Source organism: Gopherus evgoodei, chromosome 6 (assembly GCF_007399415.2).
Source record: "Gopherus evgoodei ecotype Sinaloan lineage chromosome 6, rGopEvg1_v1.p, whole genome shotgun sequence".
In the NCBI taxonomy this organism is placed as follows: Eukaryota; Metazoa; Chordata; order Testudines; family Testudinidae; genus Gopherus; species Gopherus evgoodei.
Genome location: NC_044327.1, coordinates 132,141,663 through 132,162,231, shown reverse-complemented (window position 1 = coordinate 132,162,231; position 20,569 = coordinate 132,141,663). Strand labels below are relative to the sequence as shown.

The 20,569-nt window shown below is 44.5% G+C and overlaps 1 protein-coding gene across 3 annotated transcripts in view; it reads left to right on the top strand.

Annotated features, from left to right (window-relative positions):
* Nucleotides 1-20,569, top strand: part of FAM219A (family with sequence similarity 219 member A) — a 156,213-nt gene that overhangs the window by 120,468 nt on the left and 15,176 nt on the right. For all 3 annotated transcript variants that reach the window (XM_030565817.1, XM_030565816.1, XM_030565815.1), the window contains exon 3: nucleotides 17,317-17,419. In XM_030565817.1, the coding sequence (XP_030421677.1) occupies nucleotides 17,317-17,419 (103 nt within the window). The remainder of the gene's footprint in view (nucleotides 1-17,316; nucleotides 17,420-20,569) is intronic.

Sequence of the window (20,569 nt, the reverse complement as noted above, 5' to 3'; positions counted from 1 at the left end):
AATCAGACATCAGGAATTGTAACATACAAAAGCCAGTAGGAGAACACTTCAATCTCCCTGGACATTCAATAACAGATTTAAAAGTAGCAATTCTTCAACCAAAAAAAACTTCAAAAACAGACTTCAAAGAGAAACTGCTGAGCTACAATTCATTTGCAAATTTAAAACCATCAATTTGGGCTTGAATGGGGACTGGGAGTGGCTGGCTCACTACAAAAGCAATTTTTCCTCTTGGTATTGACACTTCCTCATCAATTATTGGGAGTGGACCACATCCATTCTTCTAAATTGGCCTTCAACATTGGTTCTCCACTTGTAAGGTAACTCCCTTCTCTTCATGTGCCAATATATATTTATGCCTGTTTGTGTAATTTTCATTCCATGCATCTGAAGAAGTGCGTTTTTTACCCACGAAAGCTTATATCCAAATAAATCTGTTAGTCTTTAAGGTGCCACCAGCCTCCTCATCATTTTTGTGGATACAGACTAACATGGCTACCACTCTGATAATTGCTGTAGCAAGTGTCCACACCACAGCAGCGTAGCGGCAGCACCTGCTGCTTGTAGTATAGGCATAGGTTAAGCTACCGGTTTGCCCTGATTCCTCTGCAGAAAAGGAATTCTTGTGCAAGCGAGGAGGGCCGGCTGTCCAAATCAAAATCATAAAATGTATATTAAAGAGAATCTAGGCTCTTTCAGTCCGAATGCTCTGAAACCGTACTCAGGTCATCTGCGGCTGCCCTAGATAAACTGTTACTGTCTCTCCTTGTGCTCTGTAGAAAGAGATTGAGAGTGGAATGGAGGTTTCTAGCCATACCAGGCCACGTTGTACGGTAATCTGCGCCAATAAGGCCTCAGCTGGAATATTGCATCCAGTTCTGGGTGCCACATATCAGGAAAGATGTGGACAAATTGCAGAAAGTCTAGAGGGGAGCAATAGAAGTGATTAAAGGTCTGGAAAACATGATGTATGAGGAAAGATTGAAAAAATTGTGTTTGTTTAGGCTGGAGAAGAGAAGACTGAGGCCTTGTCTACGCTACAAAATTAAATCGATTTAAGTTACGTCGACATACAGCTACCACAGTAATTAAACCACTGTTGCGTGTACACACTGTGTTCCTCATGTCACCGGTTTGTGTCCACAGTAGCAGCCCTTGCATTGTCACAGAAGGCATTGCACTGATAGTAGCTATCATAATTTACAACTCGCCACCATCTAGCGCGGGGTGATTTGGGAAGGGTTTGCAGTGCCTCATGGATGAAAAAGGTATGGCTCTTGATGTACTTCATTGCAAGGTGATCGGGTGCCACAATAGGGATATGCGTGCCATAGAATCATAGAAGAATCGTAGATGATTAGGGTTGGAAGAGACCTCAGGAGGTCATCTAGTCCAGTCCCCTGCTCAAAGCAGGACCAATCCCCAACTTAATCATCCCAGCCAGGGCTTTGTCAAGCCTGACATTAAAAACCTCTAAGGAAGGAGATTCCTCCTCCTCCTCCCCAGGTAACCCATTCCAGTGCTTCACCACTCTCCTAGTGAAATAGTGTTTCCTAATATCCAACCTAGACCTCCCGCACTGCAACCTGAGACCATTGTTTCTTGTTCTGTCATCTGCCACCACTGAGAAGAGCCGAGCTCCATCCTCTTTGGAACCCCCCCTTCAGGTAGTTGAAGGCTGCTATCAAATCCGCCCCTCACTCTTCTCTTCTACAGACTAAATAACCCCAGTTCCCTCAACCTCTCTTCATAAGTCATGTGCCCGAGCCCCCTAATCATTTTTGTTGCCCAATTTTGTCTCTCCAATTTGTCCATATCCCTTCTGTAGTGGGGGGACCAAAACTGGACACAGCACTCCAGATGTGGCCTCACCAGTGCTGAATAGAGGGGAATAATCACTTCCCTCGATCTGCTGGCAATGTTCCAGCATATCTACCATTCCTCCCAGTTTAGTGTCATCTGCAAACTTGCTAAGGGTGCAATCCATGCCATCCTCCAGATCATTAATGAAGATATTGAACAAAACCAGCCCCAGGACCGACCCTTGGGGCACTCTGCTTGATACCGGGTACCTACGAGACATGGAGCCGTTGATCACAACCCGTTGAGCCCAATGATCTAGCCAGCTTTCTATCCACCTTTATAGTCCATTCATCCAGCCCATACTTCTTTAATTTGCTGGCAAGAATACTGTGGGAGACCATATCAAAAGCTTTGCTAAAGTCAAGGAACAACATGTCCACTGCTTTCCTGTCATCCACAGGGCCAGTTATCTTGTCATAGAAGGCAATTAGGGTAGTCAGGCATGACTTGCCCTTGGTAAATCCATGCTGACTTCTTCCTGATCACTTTCCTCTCCTCTAAGTGCATCAGTATTGATTCTTTGAAGACCTGCTCCATGATTTTTCCAGTTACGGAGGTGAGGCTGACTGGCCTATAGTTCCCCTTAGTGTAATACTAATAAAAATACAAGCCGTAACAATAATTGTACTAATAAAAATGTGTTGCTACATGCAACATCAAACCAAAAAAGCCAAATTACAACACTGGGTTCAAAAAGAAATAATCCTAGCTAGCAGCACTGCCATAGTAATAAATAATCATTATAAAAATAATCATATGCTTATTGTTTAAAAAGCAAATATTTGTACGTATACTGTTTGTAAGGGCTCTCGGACATCTGTATACTTGGATACTCTCTGAGATAAACAAATGTGTCCTATAAAAAATGTTTACGGTACAAACATATACATATATGCATATTATTATATTTGTATTTAAATCTATGTATACACACCAACTATCAACCTTATCCATATATTATCATTTATCACAAGTTAAATACCAGATATATATTTTATATAACTATTCAAAACAATAATCATATAATCCTTCATATATATTAGTGTATATACCTATACTATTTTATAAGCACAGTACGCTTATAATCTTGACCTAAGCCCATCTCCTCAACCACCAACTAAGTGTAAAGGCCTCCTCACGTCACCCACAGGTTATCAAAGCACAGCTCTACACCCCACACTTCAGTCCTGGGCCCGGGGCTAACATTCCCAGGTTCATTATAAAAAACTAAAAACAGTTAAAAAAATAAAATCTGTTCATCAGTAGTATGAGGGAATGTGCAAACTAAGGAACAAATGGGGCATGAATGTGTAAATGAAAAGATAAGGTGGCCACGTAACAGTGTTTAGCCCACTGGGCCATCTTCAGTCCATGCATTATGCTTTTCTGGGACGGTGGGTACACCGTCCTCCCCATAAAAAGACAAAAAGCAGGGGACTGTAGTAGGAAGAGAGCCTGAGATGTAAGCCCTTGTATCTGAGGCCTGGGCTAAAATAGTAGTAAAAGCTTTACTGATATAAAGCAAAAACAAGCTGTAAGCAAGAGGCAGGCCCTGCTCACAGAATCAGGCAAGAACAGGGCTGATATTGCAGAAATACACATTCCTAAGAAGTGCTAGGCACGGAGTACTCACGCAAACACATCCCGATATCAAGGATGATACAAAAACATTCCCCAAGGAGAACAGGAACACACTGACCCCTCCTGAAAGATAAGGTCAGGATGACAGTACGTAATAGAGATGTTTTAATCAAACCAACATGTGCACGGAGATGGTGATAACTTGCCACGTCAGGGGGCAGTAACTATGTCAGAGGGGCAGTACATAGCTTGTTTGTTTGTTTTGGGGTATAAAGCTGTATCTCCTAGGGAGTGTCTTTGTCTAGCCTAGGGAGGAACGGGAATCCCGGCATTCACTGAGCTGGTCTGTTGTTACGGGCATACGTGTATTAGTGGTCTGGTAGAGTCTGCGGCAGTGGTGGGCCACAGGTTGCCCACTACTGGTCTGCGGAATACTAGTACCGTGCTTTGTCAATAATAAATTTGGCCTGGTGCCTTCATCCCTGGATGGATCTTGTGGTCATTGGGCAGTTCGCTCAAGGTCTGTTATGCCAGCTGTCTGCGCAGGGCTGGGGCAGCACAGAGAAAACACACAACTTGCAGCCGTTTCATACAAAGGACAGCTTGCTTACTTACCAGATCAATGCTCGTGGGTCACCAATGTGGTTAGATGTTCGGCTATGTGTGTGTGTACATGAGCTGATGGGTGCCTGCAGTATTGACGCAAATGGAGTACTTTCCAGGTTCCTTCCCCTGCATCAGGTTTGCCACTACTGGACTGTTAGGAGTGGCTTGACTGCTCAGTAAAAGCAGCAAAGAGTCTTGTGGCACCTTATAGACTAAAAGACGTTTTGGAGCATGAGCTTTCGTGGGTGAATACCCACTTCGTCGGCATGCATCCGACGAAGTGGGTATTCACCCACGAAAGCTCATGCTCCAAAACTTCTGTTAATCTATAAGGTGCCACAGGACTCTTCGCTGCTTTTACAGATCCAGACTAACAGGGCTACCCCTCTGATACTTGGCTGCTCAGGAATCAAAAACAGGTCCTGGCTCCCCAGGCCACTAGATCCCTGGGTTGCCTGTCCCCCATCCTCCTCCTCTTCCTCGTCCAACACTTTAAAGTAGGGGACTGGGCTAGATGACCTATTGAGGTCCCTTCCAGTCCTACACTTCTATGATTCTATCCTCAGCTGCCCTTGTGGGTTGCCATGACCCAATGAAGTGGCTGTTGGCCTCAGCTGTCTCTCGGGGTCACCATGCCCAAATATCTGTGTGTTGCCCGCTCCATCCCTGTGTGTTACCATGCCACCCACTGCTGCCTCTTCTACCACCTCCCTGCAGCAGCCAACCACGCAATGACAAGAGGGAGAACAGCCTTAAAGAAAGGCTTGCCAAGAGTCCTTGACTCTGCACCGATCCTGTACCACAGTGCGAATCTATTACGCTAGAGTCTGTGGGACAGTAACCCTGGTGCAGTAAAATCCCCACAAAGCTAATTAATGAAGATGGAATCAGATTGGTTAATCATAAACTTATTAAATAACTGAATGGGGGCATTGATCTGTTTGTCAAAGTTACAGACAATGAAAAGCTCTCGAATGAAGAACTCAAACTGGTGATCCTGTTAAAGGAATAAGTGGACTGTGCATAAAGGCTTTGTAGCTGAGTTGCCACTGTTCCAAATTCCAAAGAATTCAGGCTACTAAGCAGAATAACAGTAACATATACCCCAGGTATTGCACATCCTGCTTTCCTGCCAAAAATCCACAGTAAACAGGCAATCCATCTTGTGAAAGGATGTTCTAGCAACTCTATTCCAGCTAGCAAAATGTCTGTAGGGCTGCACGCAAAAGCTGAGCAACAATCTTTTCCTTGCCCAGGAAAAATACAGAGGGTGTTAAAGCCTCAGGCAATCTATCTACAGGAGCTAGTTTAAAAAACCTGATAGCATTCAGCATATCATAGAATGTCAAGGTTGGAAGGAACCTCAGGGGAACATCTCCTCCAACCCCCTGCTCAAAGTGGGACCAATCCCCAGACAGATTTTTGCTCCAGATCCCTAAATGACACTCTCAAGGATTGAATTTACAACCCTGGGCTTAGCAGGCCAGTGCTGAAAGCACTGCACTATCCCCCCCTTGCCCCCCCAAGGATTGAAAAGTGAAGAGCATCCATTCAGCTGAATGCACACTAATCACTTCTGGTTGGATTATTCCATCTCCCTTCATTTGATTAAGTACAAAACGCTGTTATTTCAGTGCTAAGGTTGTGGAACACAAATCAACAGCTGATGTGGAACTCTGAGTCGAAGATGCCATTCTTACTCTTACTATTGGAGGTAAAACTCAAAGCAATGAATATTTCGTACTTTTCTATATTGTATCAGAGGCCACAAACACATCCATGATTGTCAGCTAAGCTACCCACATACTGTCTGGGCAAGACTAGGTCCGAAGTTCTGCTCCAAAAGAACCACTTTTCATTAGCTCTTAGTAGTATTGGAGCTTTTATCCTCTATTTGCTTTAGCTACTAGAGGGCAATGTAGTAACACAAGTAGTTCAGCTATTCCAGACAGCAGTGGTGCCCACTAGCCAGCAAATTAAATTTCCTCACAGCCATAATCTTTTCAGAGTAAATGAAATACAAACCTTTCGTAGATTATAAAATGTAGATTTTTTTCCCCTTATAGCGGTTGCTTAGCACATATTTTTAAACTTGTACAAGTATATAAGATTGGTTGAATGTATATATAGTGCAAACCTAGTTGCCCAAAGCTCCATTCAAACACTCTTGCTGTTGATGGGCACTATGCAGCTGAAAGCTCTGGATGTCTCCTACTACCCTTAGGGTAAGCAGGTTTTGCCTTTACAAGCATCACTTGTCCTAATAAAATACACACCGTATTAAACTTTGCTACATGCATTGCTGAGCCTAAGTATTTCTTTATAGCCCATCAGGACCTACTGTATAACTTAACTGTGACTCACCTGCTAATGTAAAATCTATATACCTGATAGATTACTGTTCCACCATCAGTGTGTATGGCACTTGAAATGAAGAGAGAGATGCTGTTATCCATAGTTAGTGTGCCTTTTTATCTGCTACGCTGCAACAGAGCTGGGCCAGACGGATTCTGTCCATAACCTTTAACTTTGAATTGAAAATGATGAGTGTGCTCTTGCAGAAATTGCTCCCAGGTGAAACTGCCGTTTCTGTTCACTTTTAAAATGTGTCAGGGAACAGAATTAGACTCTAAATTAGGGATGAGTGGTCCACTGAGTTAGGGTTATGAAACTGTTTTCATCTGGGGCTGTGCAAGTGAGAATATAAATCTTCAAAATTTTCTAACTTGATTCTTTTCATAAGACCCTTCAATAGCTAACCCAGTCCATTTCGTTTTAAAAAAATGTTCCCCTCCTGAAGGGGGATCCAATTTATTTAGTCCACAAACACATTAATACTCCTTACCAGTGGTTCCAACATTCTGGGGTCCTATTTATGAAATCCTGCACAAAATCTTTCCAGGTTTCATCTGGGCCTAGCCCTTCTCCCTGAGGATCTGTCCTCTCTTTAAAATTCCTTTCCTTCACCCCAGTTCCAAGCTGGGTACAACCCCTCCTTCCCAAAGGTCCGTCTTCCTGCTCTCCCAGCACTTCTTCCCTGGAATTGAGCAATGTCTATAGACCTTCCCCATGCTGACTTGGGGCCCTGCATAAGCCTTCTTGCTCTCTGCAGGCATCTGCTAACACCTACCTGCCACCCCTTTTCTGTCCAGGCCGCTTTCTTTTCTACAGCAGATCTGATTGGGTCACCTGGCCCACCAGTCACATGACCTTCATCCTGTCCACCTGGGGAGGTGTCATAACTTTCCTACTCAGATCTGAATCTTAGAGTTCAGAACATGAGAAGCTAGCATGAAACCTCCAAACTTAATTATCAGCTTGGATCTGATATCACTGCCACCAGCCAGAATTCCAGTGTCTGGCTCACTCTGGTCTCCCCAAAACCTTCCCTGGGGAACCCCCAAGACTCAGATTTCCTGAGTCTCACCACAAAGGGAAATAACCCACTTCCCTTCTCCCTCTTTACCTTCTCCCAGATTTCCCCGCCCTGGGTACTCTCGGAGATTCCCTGCTTCAAGTCCTTGAAACACAAGTACCGAGAGATCAAATCTCTCTCCCCCCTCACCCAGAGGGTATGCAAAGTCAGGCTTAGTAAATCTAACACAAAGAGATTTTCCCCCTCCCTTTGTTTCTTAGCCTTAACCAGTGAAAAACACTTAAACAGGTCTTAAAAAGAAAGCTTTATATAAAAAGAAAGAAAAAGACATAAAATGGTCTCTGTATCAAGGTGACAATATACAGGGTCAATTGCTTAAAAGAAAAAATGAATAAACAGCCTTATCCAAAAAGAATACAGTTTTAACACATTCCAGCAACTACACACATGTAAATACAAAAAAACAATATAAACCTATTGTCTTACTATCCTTGTACTTACAACTTGGAAACAGAAGACTAGAAAGCCTGGAGATAGAAAGATCACTCTCAGAGCCGAGAGGGTCACCGAACCAAGACAAAGAACAAAGAACTCACACCCAAACTTCCCTCCACCCAGATTTGAAAAAGTCTTGTTTCCTGATGGGTCCTCTGGTCAGGTGTTTGATTCCCTTTGTTAACCCTTTACAGGTAAAAGAACATTAACCCTTAGCTATCTGTTTATGACAGGAGGTGAGTAAAGTTTGTCAGAGGTGCACTGAGACCCATCTCCTCTTAAGGGGGCAACTACTGTGTGACACCCAGAGTATGTCTACATTGCAGCTAGATACCCGCAGCTGGCCCACCTCTCAGGGTCCCAGAACCTGAGCTCCAGCTCAGACCCGAACGTCTACACCACAATTAAACAGCCCCATAGCCTGAGCCTCGGGATCCTGAGTCAGCTGGCATGGGCCGGGTGTGGGCAGCTAACTGGAGGGTGGACGTACCCTCAGTTGCTAAAAATAAAAACCTCAATCTTAACATCAAGGAGGAAAAATAGAGAGTGACTTCCAGCAAGGTTCCTTTGTGTTTATGGGAGTGGTATTAGTGGTGCCTAGATACTAGGAACTCATGCACAGTAAAGTGTAGGGATATCTTTGCTATCTGGCAGTCAGAGAACCTGTGGTTACTAAGTTATCTCTGATACATAGTATCTTGTACCCCAGCCAGAAGTTCCTTCTTGGAACACGCACAGGAAGCCCTGAGTTTTAATCTCAGTGGAGCCACAGATACATGATGGGGCCTTGGGGAAATCAATTAACTGGTTTCCCATCAGTAAAATGTGGCTTCTAGACCCACAAGGCTGGCGAGGATTAGTTCAGGCTTGTATAGTGCTGTGAAAAAGCAAAATGCTATGTAGCTAGATATAGATGCTAAGTGTTAATTTCTTTCCTTTTATTCTCAAACATTAATAACCACAGGCTTCCCTCACCAGCTGTTCTGCTATCGTGGAATGCTTCCCTCTGCTTAGAACCTGTGTATGTTTATAAGGGCTAAACACCCCCAAGCTGTGGGGAAGTTTACTTCCCTATAGGAACTTTGCGGCTTAGTCTTATCTTCTAGATTTCACACAGGTAACTGAACCATCAGCTGGTGACCACAAATAGCTATCATTCTGAAAGGGATTCACCTCTTCCCACTAGCTGAAAGGTGAAGGGAAGTAGGAAACAGTATTATCAGGTTGGTGGTAAAAAGACCTTTCAGAAACCTCTCCCGTTCAGAATTTTGGAGGAGAGGACTCTTGGTCTATTAATTAATCTAGGATTCGCTCTGTTTCACTGGGTATGTAAAGCATAAACTTCTTGTTGCAGTAGGTTCTTAATTAAGCATCTGTGCTCCCCAGATCACAGGCCAATTCTGACTGGCAGGCCCCTTGGGTAGCTGATAGCAGCCTGAAGCTTGCTCCTGGTTATGCCAGCTGTCCGCAGTCCCAATGGGATGAAAAAACAGCCAGAGTTCAGCAGGCATAAGGAAATGTAGCTGACTTTTTCTGGAGAGATCTGGATGCATAAAACCCTGGTCCAGGAAGGACCTCTGAGTGCAGATTTATGAGCATGCTGCCACTGGTCAGTTCTCACAATTACTTTAGCTTGTTAGGTCAGAAAAACTAAGATGCTTTAGCGAAAAATTACTGAGCCAACCAATCCATCTTGGAAGCTGGATGGCTCAGTTATCTAAACCTCATTTATCTGAAGCCGCTTATCTGGAACAACAGTACTCAGGAGGTGTGAACATAACCTTGTTTCAGGTAATATTGTTTTGAATAATCAGGATTGTATTTTGCGGCATATGAATTTTAATCCATGTCCCCAAGTCCCTGGAACAGAGCTACCTGACCACAAAGAGATTTTCATTTCCAATATGTCAGTGAATGTACAATTCCTACGTCACCTGGCTTCTAACATGCAAAGGCCTAATCTTGTCTCACTTTGATGATGTGAATGCCACTCGTGTGGTTTCAATACCTTTTCAAGATCTCATCAGCAAAAGCAGTCCTTACAATTTACCATTCTGATTAGTGCTGCTACCAAACAGGCAGATTGGTTTACTCCTCTGCCATACACCCGTATTTGGTGCACATGCAAAACTCTTACTGATGTGCATATTGTAGGGTAAAATGTGCCCTAAAGACGTGACAGTCCTGGTTGAGGGAGACCCTCTGTCAGAGCTGAAAGTTAGTGAAGGTTTTCTATTGGCTGGGTGCATGCTAATGTCCCTCCACTGCATTACAGGAGGGAGGGCAATGCTGGTTCTAAAGTAGGAGGTGTAGTCAGCATTTCACTCTTTTTTCCCAATCTCGCCCAAGACTCCATTGATCATTCAGCAGAATGCAAATGGACAGAGGAATTTTATTTCCTGTGTAATTTATACAGTATTTGCTGCTTCCTCGAGAAGGTAAGAATTCATCAGGACACGCAGTCCTCATACTCAGCAATGCTCCCATCTGGGGATGGGGCCACACGGAGCCAAACGTCTCTGATCATCTCATTATATAGAATTTAGAGAGAGAACATATTATGTTGCATGCAACTAATTTCCCTTTGTCTTTCCCCGTCCTTCAAATCCTATGAACCAGTGCAGAATTGTTCCCTGTAGCAGAGCATAAACTGTCAGTAGCTAGGGTCAGTATTGTAGGACTTGGAGGAAATAATATTTGGCAAGATTTGAACCTTTAAGTGTTGCTCTTCAGCATAGCCTGAACTGATGTCCACCCTGCTTAAACTCTGCATGTTTTGCCTTATGTTTGCAAAGACAGTCCTGTAGAGCAGTGATTCTCAACTAGGGCCGCCGCTTGTTCAGGGAAAGCCCCTGGTGGGCCAGGCTGGTTTGTTTACCTGCCGCGTCTGCAGGTTTGGCCAATCCCAGTGGCCACAGTTCACTGCTCCAGGCCAATGGGAGCTGCTGGAAGCGGCATGGGCTGAGTGACATACTGGCTGCCGCTTCCCGCAGCCCCTATTGGCCTGGAGAGGCGAACCGCAGCCACTGGGAGCCACAATCGGCTGAACCTGTGGACATGGCAAGTAAACAAACTGGCCCAGCCCGCCAGGGGCTTTCCCTGAACAAGCGGCAGGCCTAGTTTAAGAACCGTTGCTGTAGAGGACTGCACCTTTTTTGAGCAGAATGCTAAGCAAACTGAATACTAACCGTAGGAAAGACATACAAAACTGATTTAATTGTAAAGTACAACAAAGCACAAACCATTTATTAGTTCAGTATTTTCATTTTAAAAAGGGCAGGAGCACATTGAAATGGGTTGTGATTTTTTTAAGACTGAAATAAATCAATGGGAATAGCTCTGAAGATTTTTTTTTAACTCCAACTTTATAAACTGGAATTTTCACCTGTTCATGATCATATGTTATATATATTTATCCCCTTTTTAATACAAGAACAAGGGAACATTCAACAAAATTGAAAGGTAACTGTTTCAAAATGACAGAAGAAAACACTGTTTTACGCAATGTGCAGTTAATCTGTGGAACTCATTGCCACAGTATTCCATTGAGGCAGTGAGCTTGGTTGGATTCAATAAAGTAGATATTTATGTGGATAATGAGAATATCCACAGTTACATTAGCGAGTGTTTTTTTAAAAAGGGACATAAACCCTGCATCTAATTGATGAGGATTTGGTAGAAACGTCCCTTGTAGACAGGTTATTCTATAATTGTCCACTGTAGGGTTTCTTGCGCCGTCCTTGAAAGCATCTGGAGCTGGCCAGATGTAAGCATTTTGGAGCAGATCCTGTCTTCCTATTTATTTTGTTCAGCTCTTAGTCTGATGGGATATGATCTTGATTGAGATATCTGGGCGCTATTGTAATATACATGAAGATCACTGGAAGGATCCTGGATTAGATGGACCACAGCTTTTATCAGTCTGGCAACTCCCATTATTCAATGCCTCTTTATGCTAACAATATTAATTGAACATCATTTAAAGCTTATATATCTGGGAGCTTCTGGGCTGGTTATCTTGTCTCCAGCAAAGTGCTTGTTAGGGTAGCATGTGGAGCAAGAAATGAAGATCTTCACCATGAGAGATGGGGAGGGGGGAGATTATGCTGAATTTCTCCCTTTCTCCATGCTGTTTGCATTATTATTGTTTGTATTGCGGTAGTGCCTGTAGGCCAGGGCTACACAGTGCTAGGCACTGCACAAACATCTCACAGGGATGGTTTCAAAGCTTGCAATCTAAACTTAAGATGATACAACTGTTGGGTGTGACACAGAGAGCGGGGGTGGGGGAGCAAAATATAACAGTGGCACTCACGGACAGCGTAGTGAGCAGCCGCAGTGCACCAGCTGGCTAGCCAGTGTCAAGTGTTAGGGCTTTAAAAGCAATAGTTGGTATATTTGTAAGTTATCCAAATTTGTCTACTGTTTGTGCAGCCCATCCTTGGTAATAAAATATCTTCATGTGATGTGAAAAGAATGAAATGCTGCAGAGACTGAAGAAACCAAATAGTGCAGTAAAGAAAGGAGAAAAGGTGAGAGCTAATGCAGTGATGTGGCGGGCCGTGTTCTTGCTTTCCTTTTCCCAGGGCTGTTCAGACCCTCTCTGTAGCGTTACAGGCAGGCAGCTCCCTCTCCTCTTTTGCACACACTGCCCTACATGTTTTCCTTTCTGTATAATGTCAGTGATTAGCATAAATGGAAGTGGTGCAGCTGAATTCCCCTGTGCACTGGGCTGGAAACATATCACTGTCTGTGTTCACTGAGCCGTCTGCCCAAACGGAAACAAAACTGCTGCTTGCATCCACTCAAGTGTGGAGCCTTGTGGGTTACACTGAACTCTACATAATCTATTAAAGATGAGATAGGAGCTTCAAAATCCTAATCGGGCATCCCCAGCAGAAAGTCCCTCAATGTTAATTGGCACAAGCAGGCTACTTCACACCCTCTCCGCTTGGCCATTCTGCTTTTCTGCAGAAGTACCTAGCTGTGGCATGAACATGGGATTGAGCAAAGTTGAGTTCTCCTCCTAGTGTAATGTGTGCATTCATATTGCACATATCTAGTCTTCCAGAGCCACTTTTTGGAAATGGGACCATAAACCTGATTGCTTTAAATGTTTACGGTTACGTGCAATTTAAATAACAAGGGTGATGACAGCTAAGTGAAGTAGAATTTAAATGACTCCTTTCAAACACTAGGTAATGGCTTCCAAGGTAGCCATTGTTTAGGTGGGATTTCATTGTTATTCTGTCCTTATTGTAAATTGTTTGTGATATCTCAGAAAAAGCTGAAGAACAGCCCAGTGTTTTCTTGTCTTCCCCAGCCCTGCAGCTTCTCTTGGGTTTCTGCGGCATAAGCTTTTTACTATTTTTTTTAACAGCAAAAACACCGACATAAAAGATTGGAAATAGGTTTCTGTAATTCGTTATTATGTTTCCTCCTTTGCGCCTTTGAAATTTCTTGAAATCCCATTTCTTTGGGATTTCTTCTTGCCTCACTGAACATAATCAGGAACTCCCATTAACTTAAATTCCCAAGTTTTCTAACACTTGAGTTGTTCAACACTTGGCAGTTTTGATGGCCTGGGCTCCTTGTGAGCTCTGATCGATTTTCCATCAAGTTGCTTTGCATCCTGAGAAGTTCATTGCATGTCCTGGGAATGCTCCGTGCAGTGTGATCAATCCTGGATGGGGTGGGAGGGAGAGCCCATGCCATCTTTTGCTACAATCCCATTAGATTTCACAAACTAAGCAGAAGCAATCTGGATGAGCCCTTGGAGGGTAAACTCAAGCAAGTAACAAGGGAGCTCAGTAAGTCGAACTCTTCCCACTGATACTGCTAAAGCCACTGCCTCCTCTGATATTAATACAGAAGCTGCCAACTCTTGGATGAAACACAAAACGTCCTTACTGGTGACTGGAGGTTTTGTGGCTCTTTAGAAGAGTTGCCTTTTTGTCTGCTGGCCAGATTCAACCGTGGGTAATCGTCCTGTGCCTACCAGAATTCACCATGCAGTTTGCTGATTATTCTGTTCTTTTCTTTCTATCTTAGACTGTTGTGTTGTGCTATTGTGCATTGTTCAACACGTCCCCTAGTCTAGTCTCAACCCTGACACACCTGGGTGAAGGTTGGCTGTGTAGAAGTGGTAGTGTAGCTGGAACACACAGTGACAGCTGCAGTTAAGGTTAGCTGCAGCCTTTGATATGGCATTCGTCACTGCAGTGACTGAGCACAAACGTTAATTAATCCATCTTCTCCCCAGCCTTTGAGATAAGGCAAAACGTGACTGCCTGTCTCACAGATGGGAACTGAGACAGAGTGATTGATCTGCCTGAGGTCACAGAGGAAGTCACCGTTAGGGCTGGAGATAGAGCCCATTCTCCATCTACCAAGCCCAGTTCCTTAACTTCAAGAGTGTCCTATCTCCCTTAGCTTGCCTCAGCATTTCCATTCTGTAGGGCCTGTTCCCATTGCTTCTTAAACTGAATTTAAACATCCTTTCAGGATGACATTTTGATGGCTGTGTCTGCCCGAGGCTGAACAGCTTCAGAAAATAGTGTACTCTAGCATAGAACAAGATTTCTGGTGGTGATGGTTGCTTTTAGGAAGTGTGACTATCAGCAGCACCACAGTGTTTTAGAGAATACTTGTGCTAATGGACTGGATGGTCTAGGACCATGGTTTTCAGAGTAATATTCTTTTACCTTTATACACAATTGTGGCTATTAAAATTGCATTGGCTGATGGTTCATGGTACTGAACTCTACTGGGCTGCTAGCAGAATTTGTTCAATAGAGGGCCTATGGCTTTGGAATTCGCACCAGTCCGGGACAATGGAGTCACCATTTGACAAACTTCACAGGATGATGCCATTTCCTGAACTGGTTTAGTTTTAGGTCACTTATTTCATCTTGCTCCTTCTTGTGGCTGCTGCTTCGTTTGGTGGCCACATCGGTGGTTCTGATCAAAACTATCCAAGGTGAGTAATTTAATTTTAATTGGTGCTTTAACAGCTTTTTGTAACTATGCATTTGTGCGTCTGTCTACACTGAACTCAGAGGTGCGACTGCAGCAAATGTAGACATACCCGAGCTAGCGGTAATCTAGCTAGCCCAACCAACCAGAGAAGTGAAGTTGCAGGAGCATAGGCTAGCCATTCAATTACATACCCAGTGTCCCGCCCGTGCCACCATGGCTTCACTGCTATGGTTATTCAAGCACTGTCATTCCCTGTTCGCATTCGGAAGCTATGTGGAGTCAGGTGCCTTTTATGAATTATGAAACCCCTTTGAGCTGCCATTACTTTTCCAGGGGTGGTATTGTCTGTATATTTGTATGCACAACCAGAGGCCTCTGTTACATTACAGAGAGGCAGTTGCCTTTTTGCAGTAAAGGTTGCAGCCAGTTTCCACCATAATGCCCTGTTGTATCCCCATATGTCTTTGGTAAGGAAAATTAATTTGACCTGAGATATACCAGATGTCTGAAGAGGAAATGACCAATCCATGTTTGAGTTACGACCAGGGCCGGTGCAACCATTTAGGCAACCTAGGCATTTACTTAGGGCACTGGGATTTGGAGGGTGCCATTTTCTTCAGTTGTGACTGCGGCGGCCGGATCTTCGGCCGCCCTGGTCACCGCTGGCATTTAGGCGGAGGGAGCTGGAGCAGGGGAGTGCGGGGAGGATCGCCTGCAGCAAGTAAGGGGGCGGGGAGGTGGCACGCAGGGGAACTCCCCGCCCCAGTTCACCCCTGCCCCACCGTCTCCTCGAGTACGCCATGGCTGCTTCACTTCTTCCGCCTAAGCTGATTGGCGCGCAAGCCTGGGAGGCAGGAGAAGTGAAGCAGCCACGGCATGCTCAGGGTGCTCGAGCTCGTGCGCGGAGCAGGGGTGAGCTGGGGCGGGCCTCAGAGTGGGGGGTGGGGAGCTGCCGCAAGGGGGGTGCCTCAGGACAGAGGCGGGGAGCACCTCAAGGCGGAGGGGGGGAGCTGCCGCCCTGGGGGGCGCCTCAGGGCGGGGGTTTGGGGTGGGGCGTGCGAGGTGGAAGTTTCGCCTAGGGTGCGAAACATCCTTGCACCAGCCCCGGTTACGGCATCATGAAAAATGACCCTGATTTGAAAGGTTCACTTCTGTCCAATGTCTGCCTCCCTCTAGCACATACCCGTGAGAATTATGGGCCCAAACCTATTTCTACAGATGTCAATGGGAGTTTAGTCACCATTGACATCAGTGGGGTAAAAATTGTGCACAGTTTGTGTATGTTCTATTCTGTATAGTTTCAGAGCCCATCGACGTTGTATCTGAATGCCTCTGTTGACTGATTCCCTGTTCGAACATACGGTTCTTCTGTTACTGAAAGCGGAACTCTTCTTTCCTCTACTGTTATCTTCAGTGTCTTTCCCACATTTCACCCACTTGTTGCCCTTTGTCTAATAGTAGATGGCTGGCTTGTTTGGGCTGAGATCATGTCTTCCTGTATGGCTGTACAGCAGCTGGTATAATGGGCTTCCATCCGTACTGGAGTCTCTTGTCACTACTGCCATAGAAATAATGCAAAGACCGTCTTAGGGACCTAGCTAACACTCCTTCTGCAAGGAGGCGAGTTTGTGGAGCTGGATTCTAATCCTAGCTCTGTAGGTGAGCAGTTTATTAGGGAGAGGTCATAGTCTCTCTCTAATTAAAGCTTATTTTGATCCCCACTTTTAATTCCAAAAAATCCTCAGGCTGTGACATTTTTAAGGTTCCATCTCAATGGTCACTTGAACCTGGAGCAAACTAAAGTACTGTTTGAAAATCATGCAAAACGCTCAAAGGATCGACATCTATAAAATTATCTAGAGAATGAAGGGTAAGGACAGAAAAGAACAGTGAGATTCTGTGTGGGAAGAATGTGACCACACCCCTGAGGCCAGATAATAAACAGACTAGAACTGAAAGGAACTTGGGAAGTAATAATCCTTCAGGTGGTGGAAACAATTAGGTTGTGGAAGTGTCTCCCAGGAAAGTGGTCAAAAACTAGATTAGACCGAGCACTAAAACCAGCACAACATCCTATGTTGGTGGCAGATTCTTTGCCACTTTCAGCCTCTGAGAGTGCTGACTTGGACCCCTTCCTGGCAGTCCCAACAGAGTCAAAGCTTTCATGGGCTAGCTGCCCCTTCCCCCACCCCAACACCAGAGTAAGGGATGAGGCATTTTATAGAGTGGGGTGGAATAGGGACAGAGCTGGCACTTTCCTTGAGCCCTCCCTGCTTTGGAGATCAAGAACTTCCCTCTCTCTGGCTTCTAATCTTTGCCACACATTTCACCAGCTCAGAATTCAGTGTCAGCGGCTGCATGGTAGCCAGGAAATTAACATGACTAACTCTGTTTTCCCCTTTGTATTCCTCATACAGAGAAGCAGCGGGAGTTAGCTCGTAAGGGGTCCCTGAAGAACGGCAACATGGGAAGCCCAGTTAATCAGCAGCCCAAGAAGAACAATGTGATGGCTCGAACAAGGTAGAGGATTTCGTAGTGTTCAAGTATGTCTGCAGTGCATCACCATCCCTGGGGACTGGGACTGTCATAATGCCAAGCTGACTCCATACAACAGTCATGATGGCTCTCTCGGGGTCTGGCATTGGGGAGGGGTGGAGTCGGAGTCAAGGAACAGCCAGGAGAGCTGCTGGGGTACCTTGGCAGACTGACTGATCTTTAGTGAAAGCAGAATTAAACCCGAGGTTCAGTCTGATCGACTGCGGCATTCCTGGTAATCCGAAACACCGTGTAATCCTGTGAATAGGAGATTGCACAGTACTGCTTCAAAAGAACACCACCCTGATTTAGAGCTTATCTCTGACTTGGCTGGTTTTAGCCCAGTCATTCTGGTGCTCTTTTTTAATTCAAATGCTTCCAAATACCGGTTGACTTAGCAAAGGCCTATGAATGGCCCGTCTGTATGTATTTTGCCATATATTTCCTCTGGGCTCTAAACAGCATGACCAAACTTTCTCAGGGCTGCTCACGCTCACAGATAACTGACAATATTTAGTTTGTGTTGCAGGTACTAGTCAACTGAAAAATAAAAGTTCATGGTTGTATGTTTTGGTGGATCCTATTTGTTTTGTCGGTCCACGGTCCAGGACAGGTGAACCTCACTCAGTGAGCATTAGTGAGTTGGAACTCCACTGCGTATCAGGGAGGGGTACAGTCATTGAGGATCAGTGAGGGAAACAGTTTGAGAACCATCACAAGGGTGGCATTTACACATAGCCAATCTTCAGTGTCGAAGTGAAGACAGCTTCAGCATGTTGGTGAAATCTAAGTGCTTATTGGCCGATGAGAACGTTGTCTAGTTCACCGTATACTGAATAGAACGGAAACTGTAGGTTAGATCCTCTCTCTGTGCTACACATCCACCTGAGGAGAGATTCTTTGATGAATCATAAACCATGCCCGAGTTCCGTCAAGTTTTGTTTGTAAGTAACTTTGATGGCTGCAGAACATATCACATTGTTTCTAGTTTATGTTTGGAAGTTCAAAACTGTAGAGAAGTCCCAGAGCCCTTCGTTGCTAGCAAGAGATGCAGCAGATGTAACTAGAGTGGAATGGAATGTAGGAAAAGTTAACTGGGGTTGTCCATATACACCCTTCATCATAGTATCTGAGCATTTCCCAAGTCAAAGCTGGATATCAGGAAAAACTGCTACTTTGAAATATTAGACTGTGGATTAGCTTCCCAAGGGATATGACGGTAGCCCTGTTGCTTGCCAAATTTTAAAAAAACACAGTGAAAATATGGAGCGTTGTAGTCAGGATTTAAACTGGAAGTGAGGAAGGTTGGATGTGGGAGGTGGCAGACATAGGGACCTATATGTAGTATTAGTGACTCATGTTGTCAGGGTGGGTGGTTGCTTCAGTGTGCAAAAAAGCTTCACATTGAGAGGGAGAGCAGCTGTTTGGGGCCAGCTACTGACAAACGCTTTGGAAGCTGTTCTAGGAAAACTGTATCCCTCTCAGACATCTGGCGCAGTGTCCTCCAGTCTGGCTAGTCTGCATCTCGCACACTGCTCCCCTTACTTCACTCTGTGGGATCTTGAGGAACAAAGCCCCAAGTTCAGCAGCCCCACCAGGGAGCCACTCCCCCACATCTCACCCTGATGACTCAAGCCCTAAGAACATAAAATGCCTATGAAATGGTTAAAGTAGCTTATTTTCGCTAAAAATTACACTGTCATGTTTGTTATGATCTTACTGCAGCCATTGCTCCGTAGCAAGTGTCTAACAATTCCGTCTAACAATTCTGCTGTGAACTTGCTTTAGTCTCAGCGGAGTGAAAACACTGAAAAAGATTATGTTGCTTTCTGCTGACTGGTGTCATTTTTTTCCCCTTTTATCAAATCTCCTGCTCCTGACCTAGTCATTTTTTTTCTCTTTTGCTTTATCCACATTATTACTTTTCACCCCTCTGGGTTTCTTATTTTTCTTAAGAATGTTATAAACATTTGATCTCACCTCACCACCATGTCTCAGCCCTTTTTTGTGGGCGAAAGAGTAATTGAGTCTTGTCAGGCCTTTGCCTCTCTGAGACTTGGCAAGGGTGCTGAGTGGTGGTTGGTTTTCCCTGTGGCAAGCTTCAGTCCACTAAGGACTGGACTGAAAATACCAGCTTGCTTAACCTAGCCCAACAAACCATCACATGGTAACAACTTAAAGTGATTTCTTTGAAACTTCGTGTCCAGTAAACAGTCTCCTGCACTGTCCAGTTCTCCTCTTTCTGTCAATATTGTTCATTCCTTTGCCTCAGTTGGACCATCTTCCACACTCTTCCTCCTGTTTTGCATGGCTTTCTTCTCTCTCTGCTCCTTCCTGAGGCTCAGTTAGACTCTCTAGTTGATTGTAGGATCAGTTACTGACCTTAAGCATCATCGCTTCTTCTACCTCCAACATTTTGTTTCAGGAGTAGAAAGGCTTCTTGTATGCTATGGAAACAGGACCTAAATTCTGCGGCAGGGCCAGGTCCCTTGTTTTCTGCAGCTCACTGGTGCGGCAGATTGGAAAATCTGCAGCAACTTTTAAGTAATTTTTTTGAATGGGGGTTCTTAATGAATTCAGTAAGAAAATGAATAATACAATCAGTGTGGGATTCCACATGCACGCTTTGATAGAAACTTGAGTGTATTTTACTCTTCCCTGCCTTTATCAATCTTCAGTACATGGCAGACATTTGTATTCCCAATGCCATACATGCTTTGTAAAATTTGGCCTGGAGGGAAGCTGGAAGGTTTGCAGCTAGGGCTTTTTGCACTGGTGGAATTAACTATCATCTTTACACTTGAATTAACCCTGCACCTCTCAAACTCTTGAAAGCTGGAAATTTCAGGAAAATTGAACTAATCTTGGGCCCCATCCAACAGTTGCACCATGTGTAGTTAAAAGCCTACCTTTCTTCATTTATACACCCTTGAGGAAACGCTGAGTTTCACCACCGAAAAGAAGCAGAACAGCTCACATCTCTATTACTGTTTCTGCCCTCTGCATACATTGCTATTGCTCCATTAGTTTAATTTGATCAGTGTTTTTTAAGATTTCCTCTTCAATTGCTTGGCTAGAAATGCCCTGTTTTTTAAATGAAAGCCGAGGTTTGTAGGGATCGGTCCTGGCTGGCAA